Source organism: Trachurus japonicus, chromosome 4, assembly GCF_045865225.1.
Source record: "Trachurus japonicus isolate A0001 chromosome 4, Traja_1.0".
Classification (NCBI taxonomy): domain Eukaryota; kingdom Metazoa; phylum Chordata; class Actinopteri; order Carangiformes; family Carangidae; genus Trachurus; species Trachurus japonicus.
The window spans coordinates 26,611,919-26,628,537 of record NC_140910.1 but is presented as its reverse complement, the minus strand read 5'-3'; the positions used below and the strand labels follow the sequence as shown (position 1 = coordinate 26,628,537).

Here is a 16,619-nt window from a genome sequence, read left to right as displayed (position 1 = left end):
TGCAGCCCTGCTTTTATATCATGAATGCACTTTACTTTTACTTTTCATATGGACCACTTTTGGGACCCAAATAAAAGCTATTATTATTATTATTATTATTATTAAAGGTCAAAGGTCAATGTATTTCTCCGGACAGTTTAGTTTCAATGTGACACGCGGCGCTATACATGTCAATTTTGTTCACTATACAAGCATATATCATATAGAAAATCATTGTAATATTTTAGTTCAGAGAAAAATAAAATTCTAAATTAATCCATCTCAAAGGTCACAATGGTTCCGACCTGGAGCTTGTTTCTCCGGACAGTTTCAGTGTGACACTCTCTCTCCTCCGTGGCTGCTAACGACGCTGCTGGAGCTAAACGGAGCACACATCAAACGATTACTGTGTTTTATCTCAATGGAACCGGAGGTACTTTAATGATGTGCAACTATCGGTTTTTATAACCATAAAAAAAATACTTAAAAACGCCCTCTGTCGGAGGTTTGGCATCACTAAATAGCGTTTGTTTTGCTAAGCAGCTAGCTAAACTGCACTGAGCACAGTTTGTTGTCATTAATTTGCCTTATTCCTCCGGGTGCTCTTTGAATAATTCAACTAAACACAAATTTGCTTACGGATTTGCCAAACTACTGTGCACAGAAGGCTTAAAAACGAGTCTCTACTGCACAAACCATATTTGCTAAAAGTTGCTAACAGCTAGCTGCTGGTACCTGTGTGATACCTGTTTGATAATGTGACCGCGGCGCTGCAGCAGCAGGAGCTCGGTCAGGATGGACAGAGACTTGTTGAGACAGTGTCTCACGTATCACGGAGAGTCGTTGTTCAACAAGCTGAAATGTGAACAGACGGAGAACCCAGACTTCCAGGCTGTGGTGTCCGACCTGTGCAAGGCCACGGGAGAAAGGTGAGACACACAGTTACACGACACACACCCTCCTCCACCTTTAGCTCCACATGTGGCTCTTGTAGAGATCCACTGAAGCTCCCACAGCTGTTTCATGATGAAGATATTTATATTTATAAATCTACATAAGAGCTGTAACATATACCAACCTATGTTTTGTGTAATGTAGCTTGCATTGCAGTGTCCCTGTGTTTCCTTTCAGCAGCTACTCCTACACACTTGCACTACTTGTTTTTGTTTACAACTGAATAAACTTGTCGATCCTGACATTGTTTTTAGTACTATAAGTGGTGAGCCACTGAACTCCTCATATGCACAAATATATCTGGCCAATAGATCTGATTCTTATTATTGTATACGATCATGTGCTTCTCTTTTACTGTCTTTTGTAGATGAAAAATATCATGCATCGCCCCTTAGAGCTTTTGTTTGGTTATGGGTTTTGACATGTAAGCTCACATAGAGAGCACATACAGAGGCTGCAGGCTGCAGCTGTAGTATTTCAATGGTATCTCTCTGAGGGGGTTTGAAAAGTCCTCTAAAAAGTCTCTAAGTGAATTCAGTTATAACAAAAAAGTTTGTTTTTTAAAGTCTTAACTTTCATTTGTGAGGCCTTTTTCTTCCACCGCCATAATCATTAATGTTTCTTTTCTGTTTGCCTCTGCTTAAACAAAGTTAAAATTTGACCGCTGTTACTTGGCCTAAAAGCTGTTTTTCGCTTTCAGAGCTGTTGTTGAATGTTGTTGTTTTCTGTGCAGCAGGGGTGAAGAGCAGAGCAACCCCCTTGTGGAGCAGTTCATCGCCAGGAAAGCTGACATCCTGTTCTGTCCAGCATGGAGGACGGCCACTCTTCAAGACGAGGAGCACGAGCAGGAGGAGGACGCTGCAGGTCAGTGATAGTTTGACCACCACAAGTCTGAAACCCCATCCATGTTTAACTGTGAGATGTTCAGAATACGATCTGTGACTGAAGATGATGAGTCAGTTGTCTGTCTGTGTCTTGTCTCCCCAGAGCCGTATGCCATCATGCCACCGGCGGAGTTGTTCATGGACGTGTCGTACGAGGAGAGGAGATCCATGTTGTACAGGGACTTGGAGCGAGGAGACATCGTGGTGGGGAGGATCAACAACATCAGAGAATACGGCTTCTTCCTCACGCTGCTCTGCATGGCAGGAGGCCTGAAGAGGGACATAGAAGACCTGGAGCTGTCTGTAGGTTAACGAGCTAAAAAAAACAGTGAATGCACATGAACCATCTCATGAATCAAGTCACAGGTGCCAACTCTGTGTTTCTGCAGCCTCTTGAATGTGGAATTACATTTTGTGTCTATGAATGTCCAGACAGGGGGCAAATCAAAGAAGGAATGTCTTTTTCTTTATAATCATTAAAATATTCAGTGTTTGTTGTGCCCTTTTGAAGAGGACATTGTCAAGCACTGACTTGATGATTATGTTGACTGATATGCAACACCTTTGTGTTAAATTAACATGCTGTGACCTACATTTGACTTCTGTCTGTGAATTCACAGAGCTGTATTCAAACCTCTGTCACGCACCTGCAGGAATGACAGATATTTGGAAACACATGTTGACTATGCACAGCTCATCATACATCATACATGATACATTCACCTGTGAGTCTGACCCACTCAGGGTGAACAGGAAAAACTGTGGAGTTTCCGTGACGACACAGCCTAATCATCTTGTTTCCTCTTCTCATCGCGTCCAACAGCTGACATCCTCCTCCTGCTCCCCAGACATTTATAGACCCTGTGGTATTATAGTTTAATCTCTCAACAATTTTTTTAACTAAATATGTTTTCTTCTTTGCTTTCAGGCTTTATGTCACATCAGAGAAATCCCCTCCACCGGGAACCATGACGATCCTCTGTCCTACTACCAGATTGGGGACTTTATCAGAGGTTAGTTTGTCCTAAACAACTCAGCTGGGTCAGAATTATGGCGCTTTTCCACTGGTACTGCACGGCGCGGCATGGCCCGCTTTTTTTGCTTTTCCACTAGCCCTAGTACCTGGTACCAGGTACCATTTTTAGTACCTCCTCGGCCCTGGTTCCAAGCGAGCTTAAGCGATACTAAAACGTGACGTCAGCCGACTGCCTTCCACTGATTGGACAGAGCGGCGTCACAGGAAGAGTGCGAGCGCTACGTCCGACATGAGAATCATACCCGGAAATTTCAAAAACAGAGCGGCAACAGCGCCAGCTGATCTGTATCGACACTGTAGTTATTCATTCACCTGAGTTAAATGTTGCTGTGTGTAAAACCACACTGTGGTCCGTAATCGAGGTGCAGACGAGTGAGTTTGGAGCTGACGAGCGGATCGAAAAAAGAGAGGTGGACAATGCGGCCCCGCGATCACCCCTGCGTGCCGCCCCCGCTGAGGAGGTACTAGAGAACTCAGCTGTAGTGGAAAAGCACCTTTACCGAGCCGTGCCAGCCGTGCTGTGAAAGTGTAGTGGAAAAGCGCCATAGACTTTACACCAGGTGTTACTGTGGAGGTTTCATCACCAGAAAAAACAAAAAACAGTGAGTCATCATGAACCAACTTCCCCAGTGTCCCAGAGCCATTTACAACAGCTCTCTACATCAGAGCACAGTGGTAGAAAACGCAGCTCCTTCATTCATTTCAATCAGACATGCTAAACGTAAGACTGAGGAGTGAACGCCCAGCTCTGTGAAACATCAGCTGCAAAAAAAGTTGATTTCCTTCTGTGTTGTTTCTTCTTCTGCAGCTGGAGTCAAAGACATCGACCGCTACCAGGAGAAGATCACCGTGTCCCTGCACCCGGCCTCTCTCTCCCCCAGCTTACAGCACATCAAACTGGGAGTCGTCACCCGGGAGGAGCTGCCCGTGCACTACAGGTAACACCACACACATAAAAAAAAACACTGGAGCGCTCTTGACAAAACCAAACTCTCACCGTCACGTTCTCTCCTCTCAGCCGTAGCCTCCGTGCTGTCAGCGACTCCAGTGAGACGTACGAGTGTATACTGAAGAGTTGCCACGGCTACCACAACCCCTCTGTGGTGGAGCACCTGCTGGAGAAGGTGGGGATCAGCGACACCCACCCGCCCTCGATGATGAGAGGACTGCAGAGGTAAACATGTTGGCCGGCTGCCGTCTTGTTGATCGAGCTGCAACGAGCTCCTCATTTTAAACTTCTAAATAGTTGATGCACAAGTTTCAATTAGTTGACAATGAGAACCCAGGACAAAAAGGAAAGTTGTAAGTTGGCTTCCAGACAATGTTTGGTAACATCTTTGATGCAATTAGAGTTCCCTTTCAGACTAATTACCACGCAACAATTACTAGTGCCAATCGAAGTTGTTTCACTGTTGTCAAACAAAATATGAGATATGACAAGTTTTTAGTTCATATTTGAATCATTTTTATGTGAATGCAACAAGTTTTCTCCACCAAATGAAACTTATGATAATAATTCACTGGATATAATCTATCATACAGTAGCCGAGGCAACAACCTACTGAGTGGTTTTGGTGTCTGTACTTTCTGTTGTATGATGGTCAGAAATCAAAAACCTCTGTGTGTTTCAGTGTTAAAGGGATAGTTCAACATTTTGGCAAATTGGCCCATTCCCATAATCGCTATAGTCATAGCAGTAGGTTCGTTACCTTTAATTGTCGGTGTAAGCTATTTTTAGAACGGAGGAGCGGACCGGCAGGCTGCTCAGGGCTATGCTATGGAGGCTAAGGGAATTTCTTGGTTTTCCTCTTCAAGCTCATCAAATACACAACCCAACAACTCCAAAAGGCTGTCGTGGACAAGTTGTGAGCTGCACATTCACCACGCTATGAGATAATAACATAACGTTACCAGACAGGGTTGTTTTCATGCAAAACCGCTGATGCGCGTTGCGTTCAGGGACAGTTTTTCAGCAAGCAGACTCTGTATTTACCCTGTATTTACCTCGAAAACGGCTCCGTTTCGTAACGTTCCATTATTATCTCATAGCGTGGTGAATGTGCAGGTCACAACTTGTCCACGAAAGCGTTTTGGAGTTGTTGGATTGTGTATTTGATGAGTTTGATGAGGGAAACCAAGAAATTCCTTTAGCCTCCATAGCGTAGCTCTGAGCAGCCTGCCGCTCCGCTCCTTCGTTCTAAAAATAGCTTACACCGACAAATAAAGGTAACGAACCTACTGCTATGACTATAGCGATTATGGCAATGGGCCAATTTGCCAAAATGTTGAACTATCCCTTTAACGTGTCGACATGACAGATATTCACCTTGTAGGAAGTAAAAAGTTTTTCCTTTTAAGAGTTTTGAACCTGTGCCTCTTTTCTCTGCAGTAAACTTTTCCACGCGGAGGATTTTGCGTCTGCGATCAGGAAGAAGCAGTCGGCCTCCTGGGCCTTGAAGTGGTAACGCTGAACATTTTCATTCTGATCACAGTAAATAGACGGAGTGGCGCCGCTAACTGTGCCACTGATGAACTATATATTTTTAATCCACTCTCTCTCCCTCGTCCTGTCAGTTGATTTTTAGTTGATTTAAATGTGATATTTAATTTCAGTCCTCCATGTTTTTGTTTCTTTGTGTTTGTGTCTCTCCAGTGTCCGTGCAGGTGTCGGCCACTTCAAACATGGCCGTCACGTGGACGCCATGAACGAGTACAACAAGGCCCTGGAGATCGACACCAACAATGTAGAAGCTCTGGTGGCACGAGGAGCTCTGTGAGTCCAGTCTTAGCTTAAAACATTCAACCTACATTTTCTGGTGTATTTTAATTAATTATATATATCTATCATCTCTGTTATTTGAATTATTAAATATTCACTGTATACTCACAAGATCTTCTACCTCATTTATAAAACTGAGAGAGAGAACGACCTCAATACAGAGTGTATAGAAAGAAAATATGAGGGACAATACACTGAACTGGTTCTGTCATAATGTCTTTGTTTATGTGATAACTACATGTCACCTTGACTTTTATGAATGAAAGTGTGACATTAAAACAGGCGAGTCACTGGTTTTAATGATGTAGCTGACAGGTGTTTGTCCATGTCCGTGTTTTTGAGTTCATTCTGTATCATTGTTAGTAATTCAGAGAGAAGAGAAAGGAAACTAATTTATAGTAATATAATAAATGAATAATACATAATAGTGCATATTTGTGAACACATTTTTCATCCTAAAAATGTACATAATTGTCTGTTTTACTCCTTTAACCTGCAGCTTAGACTTTGTACATTAATAATATGTTGAATATCTTTTCAGTTAACTCAGTTTAACATAAATTAATCTCATTGTCACTGATGTAGTTCTCCTTTTTTGTTTCCACCCCGGCTCAGGTACGCCAACAAAGGCAGCATCGTAAAGGCCATAACAGACTTTGAAGTGGCTCTGGAGAGCTGTCCAGATCACCGCAACGCCAAGAAATACCTCTGCCAGACGCTGGTGGAGAGAGGACGACAGTAAGCACGTTGTTCACTCTGTGTGTTCGACACCGTTAACGGTTCAGCTGAAGAGTTAAATGACTCTTGACCGGAGCTCAGCTTCACGTTGAGTTCACAGCAGGTCAAGTTCAGAGGAGACAGGTGGTTTGTTTGCAGAATGTAAAGCAGAGAAGAGCGATAGGAAACACTTTATTGTTACCGATTAAAAGTCCTGACCTCATTAAGTCAGAGTGTGTGTGTCTGTGTGTCTGTGTGTGTCTGTGTTTGTAGGCTTGAAGAACAAGAGAAACTAGTCACAGCAGAGGGAATGTACAGGAGAGCTTTGTCTCTAGACGACTCCAACCCTGAGGCACAAGAGGCGCTGCACAAGATCACAGACACTATACAGGTGAGTGGGCAACACACACACATTCACACACACTTAAATGCATGTATGGCTCTTGAAAGCTGGCTGGTATGAACTCTTAACCACACTGAAAGCTTCCCTACACAAGTACATGTTGACAGTGACGAGCGTATCAAGGTTTTGTTCCACCCACATTTGAATGCAGTGTCACATATGACATCAGAAAAACAAATAACGCAGGTGAAGCAACCAAATGAAGATCACTCTGAGTTTTTGTCGTCAGGTTCTTTGTGGCTTTTTTTTTTTAGGTTTCACGGTTTAGATCAGCGGTGGCCAGCGTTTATAAAAAAACAAACAAAAAAAAACAGTTGAGATGCCCTCCTCCTCCCCCAATTTATCTCACATGTCTAAGACAGATGTGAAAATATCTGTTTACACCTGTTTTGCATCTTGTGTCTGGTCCAGTCTCTTCTTTAAGTGTCTGTAATCAACATAACACACAAGGATGTTGCTCACAGTGATAAAACCAAAGGGCAATATCAGCTCTACTGAGCTTTTAAAGTGTCTTTTGTTTATGTTTCCATGCCCCAACATGCTCTGCTACAGTATATATTTATACAATATTAATCCATAACAACCACAGAGAGACATGAGTGAAATATGAAGTAAGCAGACCGACATCCAGCAGACAGTTTCCACTATAAAATGTCTTTACAGTGAAGCTGTAGCTAAAGTAGTGAGTCTATGCTCTCTGATCATTAACCAATCATAAGAAAGAACTGGTTAAGCATTATTATTGACACTTCATTGCGTCTGCTAATGGTTTACAGGTTGCTATTGGTTTTAGATTTAAAACAAATCATTCAAATATTAACTTTTTGTGCCTGTACATCAAATGTCACTGACTGTAAAATAGCTGATGTGCAACATTTAACACACTCCTCCTGATGCTGTGGTTTGTAATACTGATCAAGTGTTTTGGTGTGTGTGTGTGTGTGTATCCGACCCTGGGACTCTGCCCTTTGACCCTCCGACCGTCACGGCCTTGACACCTGCCTTTCTGGGGCCGACAAAAAAAACAAAACAAAACAAACAAACAAACAACAAACTGAACAACGACGATGTCTCCTGTGGACTGTGGGTGTGACGCTGCGTCTCTGGTCCAACACGGTAACGTTGAAACCTTCTCTGTCTCAATGGGAAACAAATGCTGTTTGTTTTTATCTGCACATCTCTGTCTGCACCTCCATCCATCCTTCTGCTCTCGGACCACGACTCTTTTGCTCTGGTAAATATGTGACTCTGTTTATTCCTCCGTCATCCTGTCGCCTGTGGTTGTTGTTGACTTTGACCTTTTTCTTCAAACTCTTCACCTTCCTCTCCCATACCTTCTACCTCTGTCGAATGACGAATAAATGAATGAATCTGTTTATGTTGTCGGGTTGTGGTGTGTATGTGTTTTGGATTTTGTCTCTGTGGACTTTTGCCCGACGTTGTCACGCCTTACGTTGCCTCGTTCGGCGACTGTGAAGAAATCAATTCGCCTGCGAGAAGAAGCTCTGGCGAAGGAGCAGGTGACAGCAAACAGCAGCCAGAGCAGCGCCGAGAAATTGCGTAAGATCTTAAAAGAGGAGAAGAGGTGAGTTGGCTGTGATGGCTTAAAGGTATGGCAGGTAAATATACTGCTGGGAAAAGGCATGCAAAGACCACATTATGTAATAATGTAATACATTTTCATGTAATAACGCCAAATTTTGCGATAAAACGCAATATGTAATAAACTTTGCTGCATTTTGTAATAATTACATATTGCATCAGTTATTACAAAATGCAGGTGTTGCACTTTTTTATTAGGAAAATATAATAATTTGGAGCATTATGAAAAAATGCGGTAAAGTTTATTACATACTGCGTTCAAGAATTTGATCACAAAATGCGTCGTTATTTCATAATGTGGTGCTACACATCTCATAAGGAAAAGCAGTTGTTTGATCAAGAATGACATCATCAGTGAATCTCTCTTCTCCTCAGGATGAAGAAAAAACGAAAGAGATCAGCATCCTCCTCCTCCTCGTCCTCCACTTCCACCAGGAGCTCCTCTGCTTCCTCATCTTCATCTTCCTCTCGCAGGAGGTCCAAGAAGAAGAAGAAGAAGCGTCGGAGGTCTGAGCGTGGAGGTAAACGCCAGCGCAGGATCTCCTCGAGGGAGAGCAGGAGGAGCGAGGAGGGTAAGAGCGAGAGAGACAGGAAGGAGAAGGACGAGGAGGAGGAGGAGGAGGTGGAGTGGTACCCCGCGCCTCCCAACACCTCTGCCACCTTCCTGAACCAGAAGGGAGGCCCGGGGTTCGGAGAGAGGGATGAGGAGGATGCGGAGGAGGAGAGGAGGATCTGTCAGCTTTACTCTCTGTCGGCAGCCTCGGAGAACGAGGAGTCGGACTCCTCACGTAGGGAGAGAAAGGGAGGAGACGGGGAGGAGAGCAGAGCCAAGAGGAGGAGAGGCAGTGTGAGTCCAGACAGAGAGGAGAGGAGGAGCAGGAGCAGGGAAAGGAGGGAGAAAAACAGGGAGAGAGGGAAGGAAGATAAGAGGAGTCACAGTGACTCCAAGAGGAGAAGGAGTTTAGACGACAACAGGAGGCGTAAAGTGTCGTGCTCGTCAGCCGACTCCGAGTATTCACGCAGATCCAGCGTCAGGTCAGAGTATTCAGCAAACTCTGCTTCTGTGTCCAAACGCTCAAAGAGGAACTCCTTTGACGGAGGTAGGTATGAGAACAGAGGGAGGGAAGAACTGTCTGAGGTTGGAGGAGAGAAAAGAGAGAAGGAAGGTAGAAAGAGGAGAGAGGAGGACGAGATCAGAGAGAGATCAGTAACAGCTGGAAACCCTCGTGGCGTGACCTTGGCGGCGGGGGCGACGCCTAAAAAAGATCTTCCTGCTAATCTGCTAAATATTTTCAATCAGATCGCTCAGTTTGAAAAGGAGAAGGGCGGCGGCAGCAGGCCAAAAAAATGACTTCAAAATAAAAGCCCAGAATTTGCCAAATACCCAGAGACATTGAAATGGATGATTGTACCATTTATATCACTCTCAAATGTGCCGAGGATTTAATGTCCCCAGATGTCTTTTCTTTTCCCGTTATTGTTCCCGTGTTGCAGAAATTAAGTCATTTTATTTTGAAATGTTTCATTCTTGATGGTAATATTAAGGCCTTTTATTCAGCTGTATTGATCGCTGGTCAACATGTGATAAAATATTCATCTGAATGGACTGAAACTGAAGATGATAAACAATAAATGATACTGTGATACAACAATATTCCTGATTGAGACTTTGATTTTAAATTAGCACATTCACATGATCCCACCCAGCAAAGGTATCTGGCCTCACTGCAGCAACAGACGCTGGTGTACACTGTGTTTAATGGTGTTCAAGTGGGAGAAGTGAAAGTGTTGTTCCAATAGTAAATGTAGCTTTCTGACCTTTAAGTGGGCGGCCATGTGCATCAACACAGCTTGGAGCACAGTGACCTGCACCGACAAGATCCTCAGACATGTGGAGGAAGAAGAGGTTAGGGTCAAAGGTTGAGCACAAATTCATGTGGTTATATAGTTCATGAGGAGATGGAGCATTGTTATTAGTATAAGCACTCAAAAGTAGGTGGCTGAATTAATTACAGTATTAGATGCACTGAAACATACACACAGTGGTATGATGCCTAGTTTGAGTTAAAACTATTATTAGTACACACATAATGCTCTCTGCTCTCCCTCTTCCTGGCTGGGGACTCTCAGCTCCAGCTGTCCTCTGTCTCCCCTCACAGTGAGCCATGATCTGGAGGGAAGAGACAGACAGGTGGTGGTGGATTGTCATGATAAGACATTAGGTTGTCTCTAAAATATAAATTATTAGTCTTTTTACCCTGCACTTTTTTTGGTATATTTTTTGGGGGCTTTTGCCTTTAATTGATAGTGCAGTCGAGACAGACAGCAAATAGAGAGGGGGAATGACATGCAGCACTGTCTCAATGTTGAGTCTGCATAATCAGACTCCACTGGGTGTTTTTATTTTTAATCTATTATTGTATGTTAACCATTTATTTGTTTAGGAAATAAATGGCACAAAACTGCAAGTATACATTTTTTTAACTGCCCTGAAAAAGTCACAGGAGTGAAAATACATAAGGATCATAAACAGGTAATGTTTTGTTCATTTTGCTGTTAGGTTTGAAGGCAATATTATTTAATATGTGACACTGCATCATCAGGTTTTATAAAAGCATCATCTGTATCTATCTAAAGTAAAGACTAGTCCAGAAGTTTCCCCTGACGTCTAGTTTTCAGAGGGAAACGTGTTCTTATTCTGAGTGCATTTACATGCACACTACTAAACGATTATGAGGAATACCCCATTAGTGATAATAATGTGTTTGACGCGTCTACAAGCTCTTCAATAATCCGTCTTCTGATTTTGTCAATTATTGAAAATCTTTCCATAATGCATGCTGAGAGAGAGACAAACTAATCTTACAACATCAGTGTCACCACCACTGCACCAGTAGAGTTGGATCCATGACAAGACCTCAGTTACAGTAATGTGGCATTCATCCATTGTGTAAGTGTCTTGATCTGACTCTGTGGTGAGCGCTGCCAGATGTTTCTGCAAGTCCAGGTGGAGCTCCTGAAGAAATAAACCCCTGACCCCTGTGCAGGTGCATCAGACCTGCAGTTCTGCCGATCTCCACAGGAGGGCAGTGGGACACTTAGGTGTGTGGACGTGTGGACACCAGCAGCAGGTTTCAGGTACAGAGAGAAAGTACACTGCAAAAACTCAACATTTTGACAAGAAATGAGACAAATATTAGTTTTTGCAGTGTAATGCATCTTTGTTGATCATGCTTTGCTTCTGTACATATGTAGGCAGCTGTGCTCTACGACTTAATTGTGAGCTTTGTGTTTCCTGAAAGTAAATTGACCATGTTTGGTGTGTCTGAACGGTCTTGTTGAGGAGTGTTGAGCTCTGTTTAAACCTAGACACCATGAGCTCAAAATAACTTGTAAGACTGACTAGCCTAATTAATTTTCTGATTCAATGCTTTATTGTTTTGTTTAGTGAGAGTTGTACTAGTGAGAGTTGTACTATACTGTATTTAACACAGACACACACACACACACACACACACGCACACACACACACACACACACACACACTAGATGATAAAAACAGAACATTTGAAGCAATAACAGTTTTGTTCTCTCCAATTTATGTAAATTAGCATCTTTATTTGCTGTTTAATGGAATATCCCTTTGGGGATCAATAAAGTCATTCTTATCACCATTGCACCCCAGAGTACCTCAAGCTCAAGAACAGGTACAAATTATGTAGCTAATATGTATACATACATGTTGCAATTTCTTATAATCATAAATTGGCAGCAGATACAATTTAAAACGGAGCCCTGTCAATTCACTAGCGTTAAAAAATTCAAACACTGTAAATCACTGCGCTCAGGTTTGCTACAGCATGAAGTAAATATAAGCAATAAAGTAAACTAAACTAACATCCACTTTCAAACTCATCCGTCCTCGTGTAGCTGCAGAAGTCACTCAGTGATGTTGATGATGATGATGCTCATGATGTTGCTGCTGAATGAAAAAACATCGACATTTCCATGTGAATGCAAGCCTCAAAAATACAGTAAAAACACTGGATCCAAGTTAATGAGTTCTTTTTGCCCAAGCGTATTATGTAGAATTCATATTATTTATAAATATTTATAAATTATAGAATTCAACCACAGGAAGTGGTTAACAGGGTATTTGTGACCTTTTTTTTCTTCTAACTTCTAGACATGACGCTGACCTTTTCATTGCACCTGCAGCAGTCCCCACACAGCGCTCCCAGAAGGCCGTTCAGCACCTGTGCAGCACACAGCACCACCTGGAGTGCACCCATCACCAGCAGCACGGAGAACAGGGCCAGATTCCAGGACACAACGCCTTGCGGCTCAAGACACTTGGACCAAGACACTTGGTCAGTCAGGTAGGCTCTGGAGAGGGAGGCAAGGTGGCAAAGAGGCAACACGTTTATTGTCTGCTTACACTTCATAAGTCTGGTGAAGAGCAGATTAATTAAGGAGTGCATGCAGTGCTACAGCCAGGTTAGCGTAGATTAAAACTGAACTACAGCGAGCGTCAAACCAATAAAAACTGATTTGTAAGAAAAATTCAATTTAAATGATCAATTGGCCCAAACACAGCATGACTATAGACTCTATATCTAGATTTTTCGCATGTTCCAAACGTTTAAATCCACAATACTAAAAACTAATATAATTAAAAAGCAAACAGTGCTCAAAGCTCTGCCCACACGGACCCATGTCTGAGTGTTTCTCTGTTTAACCTGAAATCTACTACATTTTTATTCCACCACCCATAAAAACAGTCAGCCAATCACAGAAGAGGATCAGAGCCTGCTCTCTTCTTGATTGGCCTGTTGTTACTGAAGAGAAGCCTGACAGAGATGCAAAAGTACACTGAGATATTTTTGGATCTTAAAACCACAAATATATCTTCTTATGGATCAATAAAGGGAAAAGTGTAAATTATCGACCATTTTAATGTTGTGTCTCACCCATCTCCATCTGCGAAGGGATAGGTCCAGTTTTTCTCTCCGGTGTCAGTGTTGACCACTGCCAGACACAGGGGTCCGTAGTTAATGCCCAGAGCAGAAACCAAAACTGAGTATCCGCCCCCCAAAACACCCACAGCTGCAAATAGTAGTGAACTCAGCATCTGCAGAGAGAGTGGATGGAGAGAGGGAAGGAAAGAGCAGTCACTCACATGGAGAATCAATACGTTCAGCTTTAAACTTCTTAACAATGGCAACAATGGGGTTATTCTCTCAGTGTGCAGAGACGAGGCCGAGGGTCATTAACAGAGCACGACCAACACAGAGCCGCCGAGATGGTGTGAACGTATCTGTGTGTGTGTGTGTGTGTGTGTGTGTGTGCGGTAATCTGACAGACTTTTGTTTGTTGATTCACTCCTCACACTCACACACCTACACATTCCTGAAGTATCGATCAGTATGTGTGTCTGCGGTGGCACAATACCGACTCTGTTAGAAAAAGTCATGTGAAACTCCCATCAGAGGAATTTCTCATCACACTGATCGAAATCTCATCAATTGGTGTGTGTGTGTGTGTATGTGTGTATGTGTGTGAGCGCGCGCACACATTAACCACTCTGTAATTCCTGGTGTGTGCGTTTGTGTCTACAGTAGGATTGTGTTTGTTTTCCATTACAGGCAATTAGATCCTGCAGTTATCAGCTAAAAGGTCCAGCAGCTCCTAACCGTGAGCTTTAACGCTCAGTATCATGTTTTTAGTTAAAGGTCATTTTAACTAACAATTTTAATTTTCCCCAAAATACCTTCATGGTCATAGAACTAGAGATCATTTCTGGAAGGTAAAACAACAACAACATGTGGAGACCAGAGTCGCTCACAATTTTAAAAAAGAAAAAGAAAAAAGGCTGCATGGTAAAGTATCATGGAAAAGTTTGTGTATTGCTAATTTTTTACTGCTGCGCCTCACTTTTAAGTTGCTTCGTTTAAGCAAATTAGAAAATATAATTTAAATGTACTAAACCTTTTAACTTTTTTTTTTTTAGAAAACACGATTGTAATCTAAGTCTGATTTTTGATTTCATACAGGTTGAAGGGAACGGTGAAACGTCTCCTTACTGCAAATCTCCGCCCACAGCTTTCATTGCCACAGCAACCGCAGCAGTCATTGTTCTTCAGACCCAGGAAGACCAGAGCGGGGAAGATGACCTGTTGACAAAAAACATACAGCAGGTGACGCATTGCATGTTACATGCAACACAAGGAACAAGGAAACTCAACAGCCCAATATCCCATGATGATGACTGGGACATAAAGTTACTGTTAGTTAGTTATAAGAACTGGTCATTTGTTACATCTGCACCAGTTTACACCAGTATTGGTCATTAAACATGCCATTACAACTATTTGATGGAGACATTCAACACACAAAAAGTCAAGACTGCAAATTAGCTGAAACTAGACGTCTTGTATGCATCGCATTTTTCATTCTTTGTGGCAATGTTGTATGTATCGTCCCTGCAAAATAAACATTAAAATAAATAAAATAAATAAAGTAAAGCTCTGGATGCTTAATTGACCAGTAAATTCATTTTTTTTTTGGTAAAAAATAAATATGAGATGAATATGATTTTTTCACTTTGTTGTAAGTGACAACACCTTTGGTCTCTATTATTTTGTGTTTTACTCATATTATATAATGAATACGTTTTGCAGGAATAATGACTTTAAAATATGTGGCTACAGTAATTATTATTTATTGTATAGTAAGAATACATCTGAATAATTCAAAAGCATCTCTTATGGTAGAAACAGTGAGCATCCTCTACTCTGTGTTAAACATGATCCAGTGAAGGCTGAGTGGATTCACAGCTCTCAGCATGCCAGTGTTTTTGGTTCACGTACTCACCAGTACTCCAGATCCTAAAATGCCTCCAAAGTACCAGACCTCTTCTGTGATGTAGTCGCTGCCCACATTATTCCCGCCGGGGAAGAAGAGCAGGATGTTGCAGATCACACACACAAGTGCCAGAGGAATCAGAGTGATCCCCAAACACTTGGCAAAACTGCCAACACACATTCTGACTCTGATTCCTCAAACCACCTCTGATAGAAAAAAAAACAAACTCTCCTGTTTTAAAAAACTCCACTCACGCCGAGCTGTAACCTGGATGATGCCAAACTCACAAAGCAAGGACGTCTTGACTGTGAACCTAAAGTTGAGGGGTTAAATTTGCGCCAGACTGACGTGTTATCTCCTGAATACTCTACCGTCTTTACTGTAGTACTGAATGACACTGAATGGCAGTACAGCTGAGACTTTATAGACCCCCACCTGTGCACGCACTGTGTGGTTACAATTAAATAGACATAGAGCCATTAATGTGGGATTGTGCACACAGACACGCCTGTGAAGACACGATGGTTAATGTTCCACCAGGTGTTTTGTATACGTGGACACAGAAGGGGAAATGACAGAGTTGGTCGACACAGAGACAGAGGTAGGGCTGGTGGTGTAGTGGTGGATTTTTGGGGCGGGAAGGAAGCTCTGAGCTGATATGCACTTCCACACAGTGAGTAAGGACGAGATGGTCTTCATCAGTTGTGCATTATCCTCTCGTCCATTGGTCAGATCTCATTTTACACTAGTCTGTTTTTTAAGTGCACTGATATGAGACATTTGAGAGCTGGATAATCCAGTTGGACAAAAGTCCAATAATTTGGACTTTTGCCTATATAGTGTTTACACAAGTGTAGAAACATCAGCTGAAATGGCCCTGAGAGTCAGAACGGAACTGGACAAAAAGGCTTTTAAATTTTCTGCCCTGTCTACCTGGAACAATGTGCAGAAGGAGTTGAAATTATCATCTTGTAACTCTGGGGGAATTCAAGTCAATTATAAAAGACAGGGAAATGAGCTTGATTGAATCTTGTGATTGCATTGTGTAATCATGTAACTACTCTTGTTTTCCTGTAATGTGTGGGGGTTTACCTGGTTGTTATTGATTGATAATGATTTTCATTCTCATTTATCAATTTAAAATTAATAATTGCTGAAAATGAGGATATCCTTCATACAGTTATTGATTTTGAAAGTTTTACTGTTTTATTTGCTCTATGATCAGTAAAAATGACAAGACAGACTATTGTTTAGATCCTGGCCACAACAGTTTCTTCTCCCCTTGAGCTGTCAGATGGCTGAAGACCTGCAGCAACTCTGTCACGCACACAAACATGTTCATAATGAAATTAGGAGAAAATTAATTCAACTTGAACTTTAATAGTGGTTGAGCTAACATCT

The 16,619-nt window shown here is 42.2% G+C and overlaps 2 protein-coding genes across 4 annotated transcripts; one reads left to right on the top strand and one right to left on the bottom strand.

The window, feature by feature from the left end:
- The first annotated feature begins 309 nt into the window (after nucleotides 1-309).
- LOC146989071 (tetratricopeptide repeat protein 14-like) lies at nucleotides 310-10,006 on the top strand. 2 transcript variants are annotated; one of them, XM_085775012.1, is made up of 12 exons: nucleotides 310-908; nucleotides 1,670-1,797; nucleotides 1,921-2,120; nucleotides 2,746-2,830; nucleotides 3,662-3,791; nucleotides 3,872-4,027; nucleotides 5,243-5,314; nucleotides 5,507-5,626; nucleotides 6,248-6,370; nucleotides 6,623-6,740; nucleotides 8,231-8,337; nucleotides 8,730-10,006. In XM_085775012.1, the coding sequence occupies exons 1-12, from the start codon at nucleotides 775-777 to the stop codon at nucleotides 9,703-9,705; spliced, it is 2,349 nt and encodes a 782-aa protein (XP_085631138.1). In that variant the 5' UTR covers nucleotides 310-774; the 3' UTR covers nucleotides 9,706-10,006. The 2 variants fall into 2 exon arrangements, with proteins under 2 accessions (XP_085631138.1, XP_085631136.1); XM_085775010.1 differs by having other exon boundaries at nucleotides 1,667-1,797.
- A 2,185-nt stretch (nucleotides 10,007-12,191) lies between these two features.
- On the bottom strand, nucleotides 12,192-15,780 carry tm4sf4 (transmembrane 4 L six family member 4). Of its 2 annotated transcripts, none has more exons than XM_085775009.1 (5): nucleotides 15,228-15,780; nucleotides 14,438-14,527; nucleotides 13,325-13,485; nucleotides 12,554-12,740; nucleotides 12,192-12,333 (listed from the first exon to the last, which is right to left on the bottom strand). In XM_085775009.1, exons 1-5 carry the CDS (start codon nucleotides 15,396-15,398, stop codon nucleotides 12,298-12,300), a joined length of 645 nt encoding a protein of 214 aa, XP_085631135.1. In that variant the 5' UTR covers nucleotides 15,399-15,780; the 3' UTR covers nucleotides 12,192-12,297. The 2 variants fall into 2 exon arrangements, with proteins under 2 accessions (XP_085631135.1, XP_085631134.1); XM_085775008.1 differs by having other exon boundaries at nucleotides 12,192-12,336; nucleotides 15,228-15,776.
- Nucleotides 15,781-16,619: the final 839 nt, after the last annotated feature.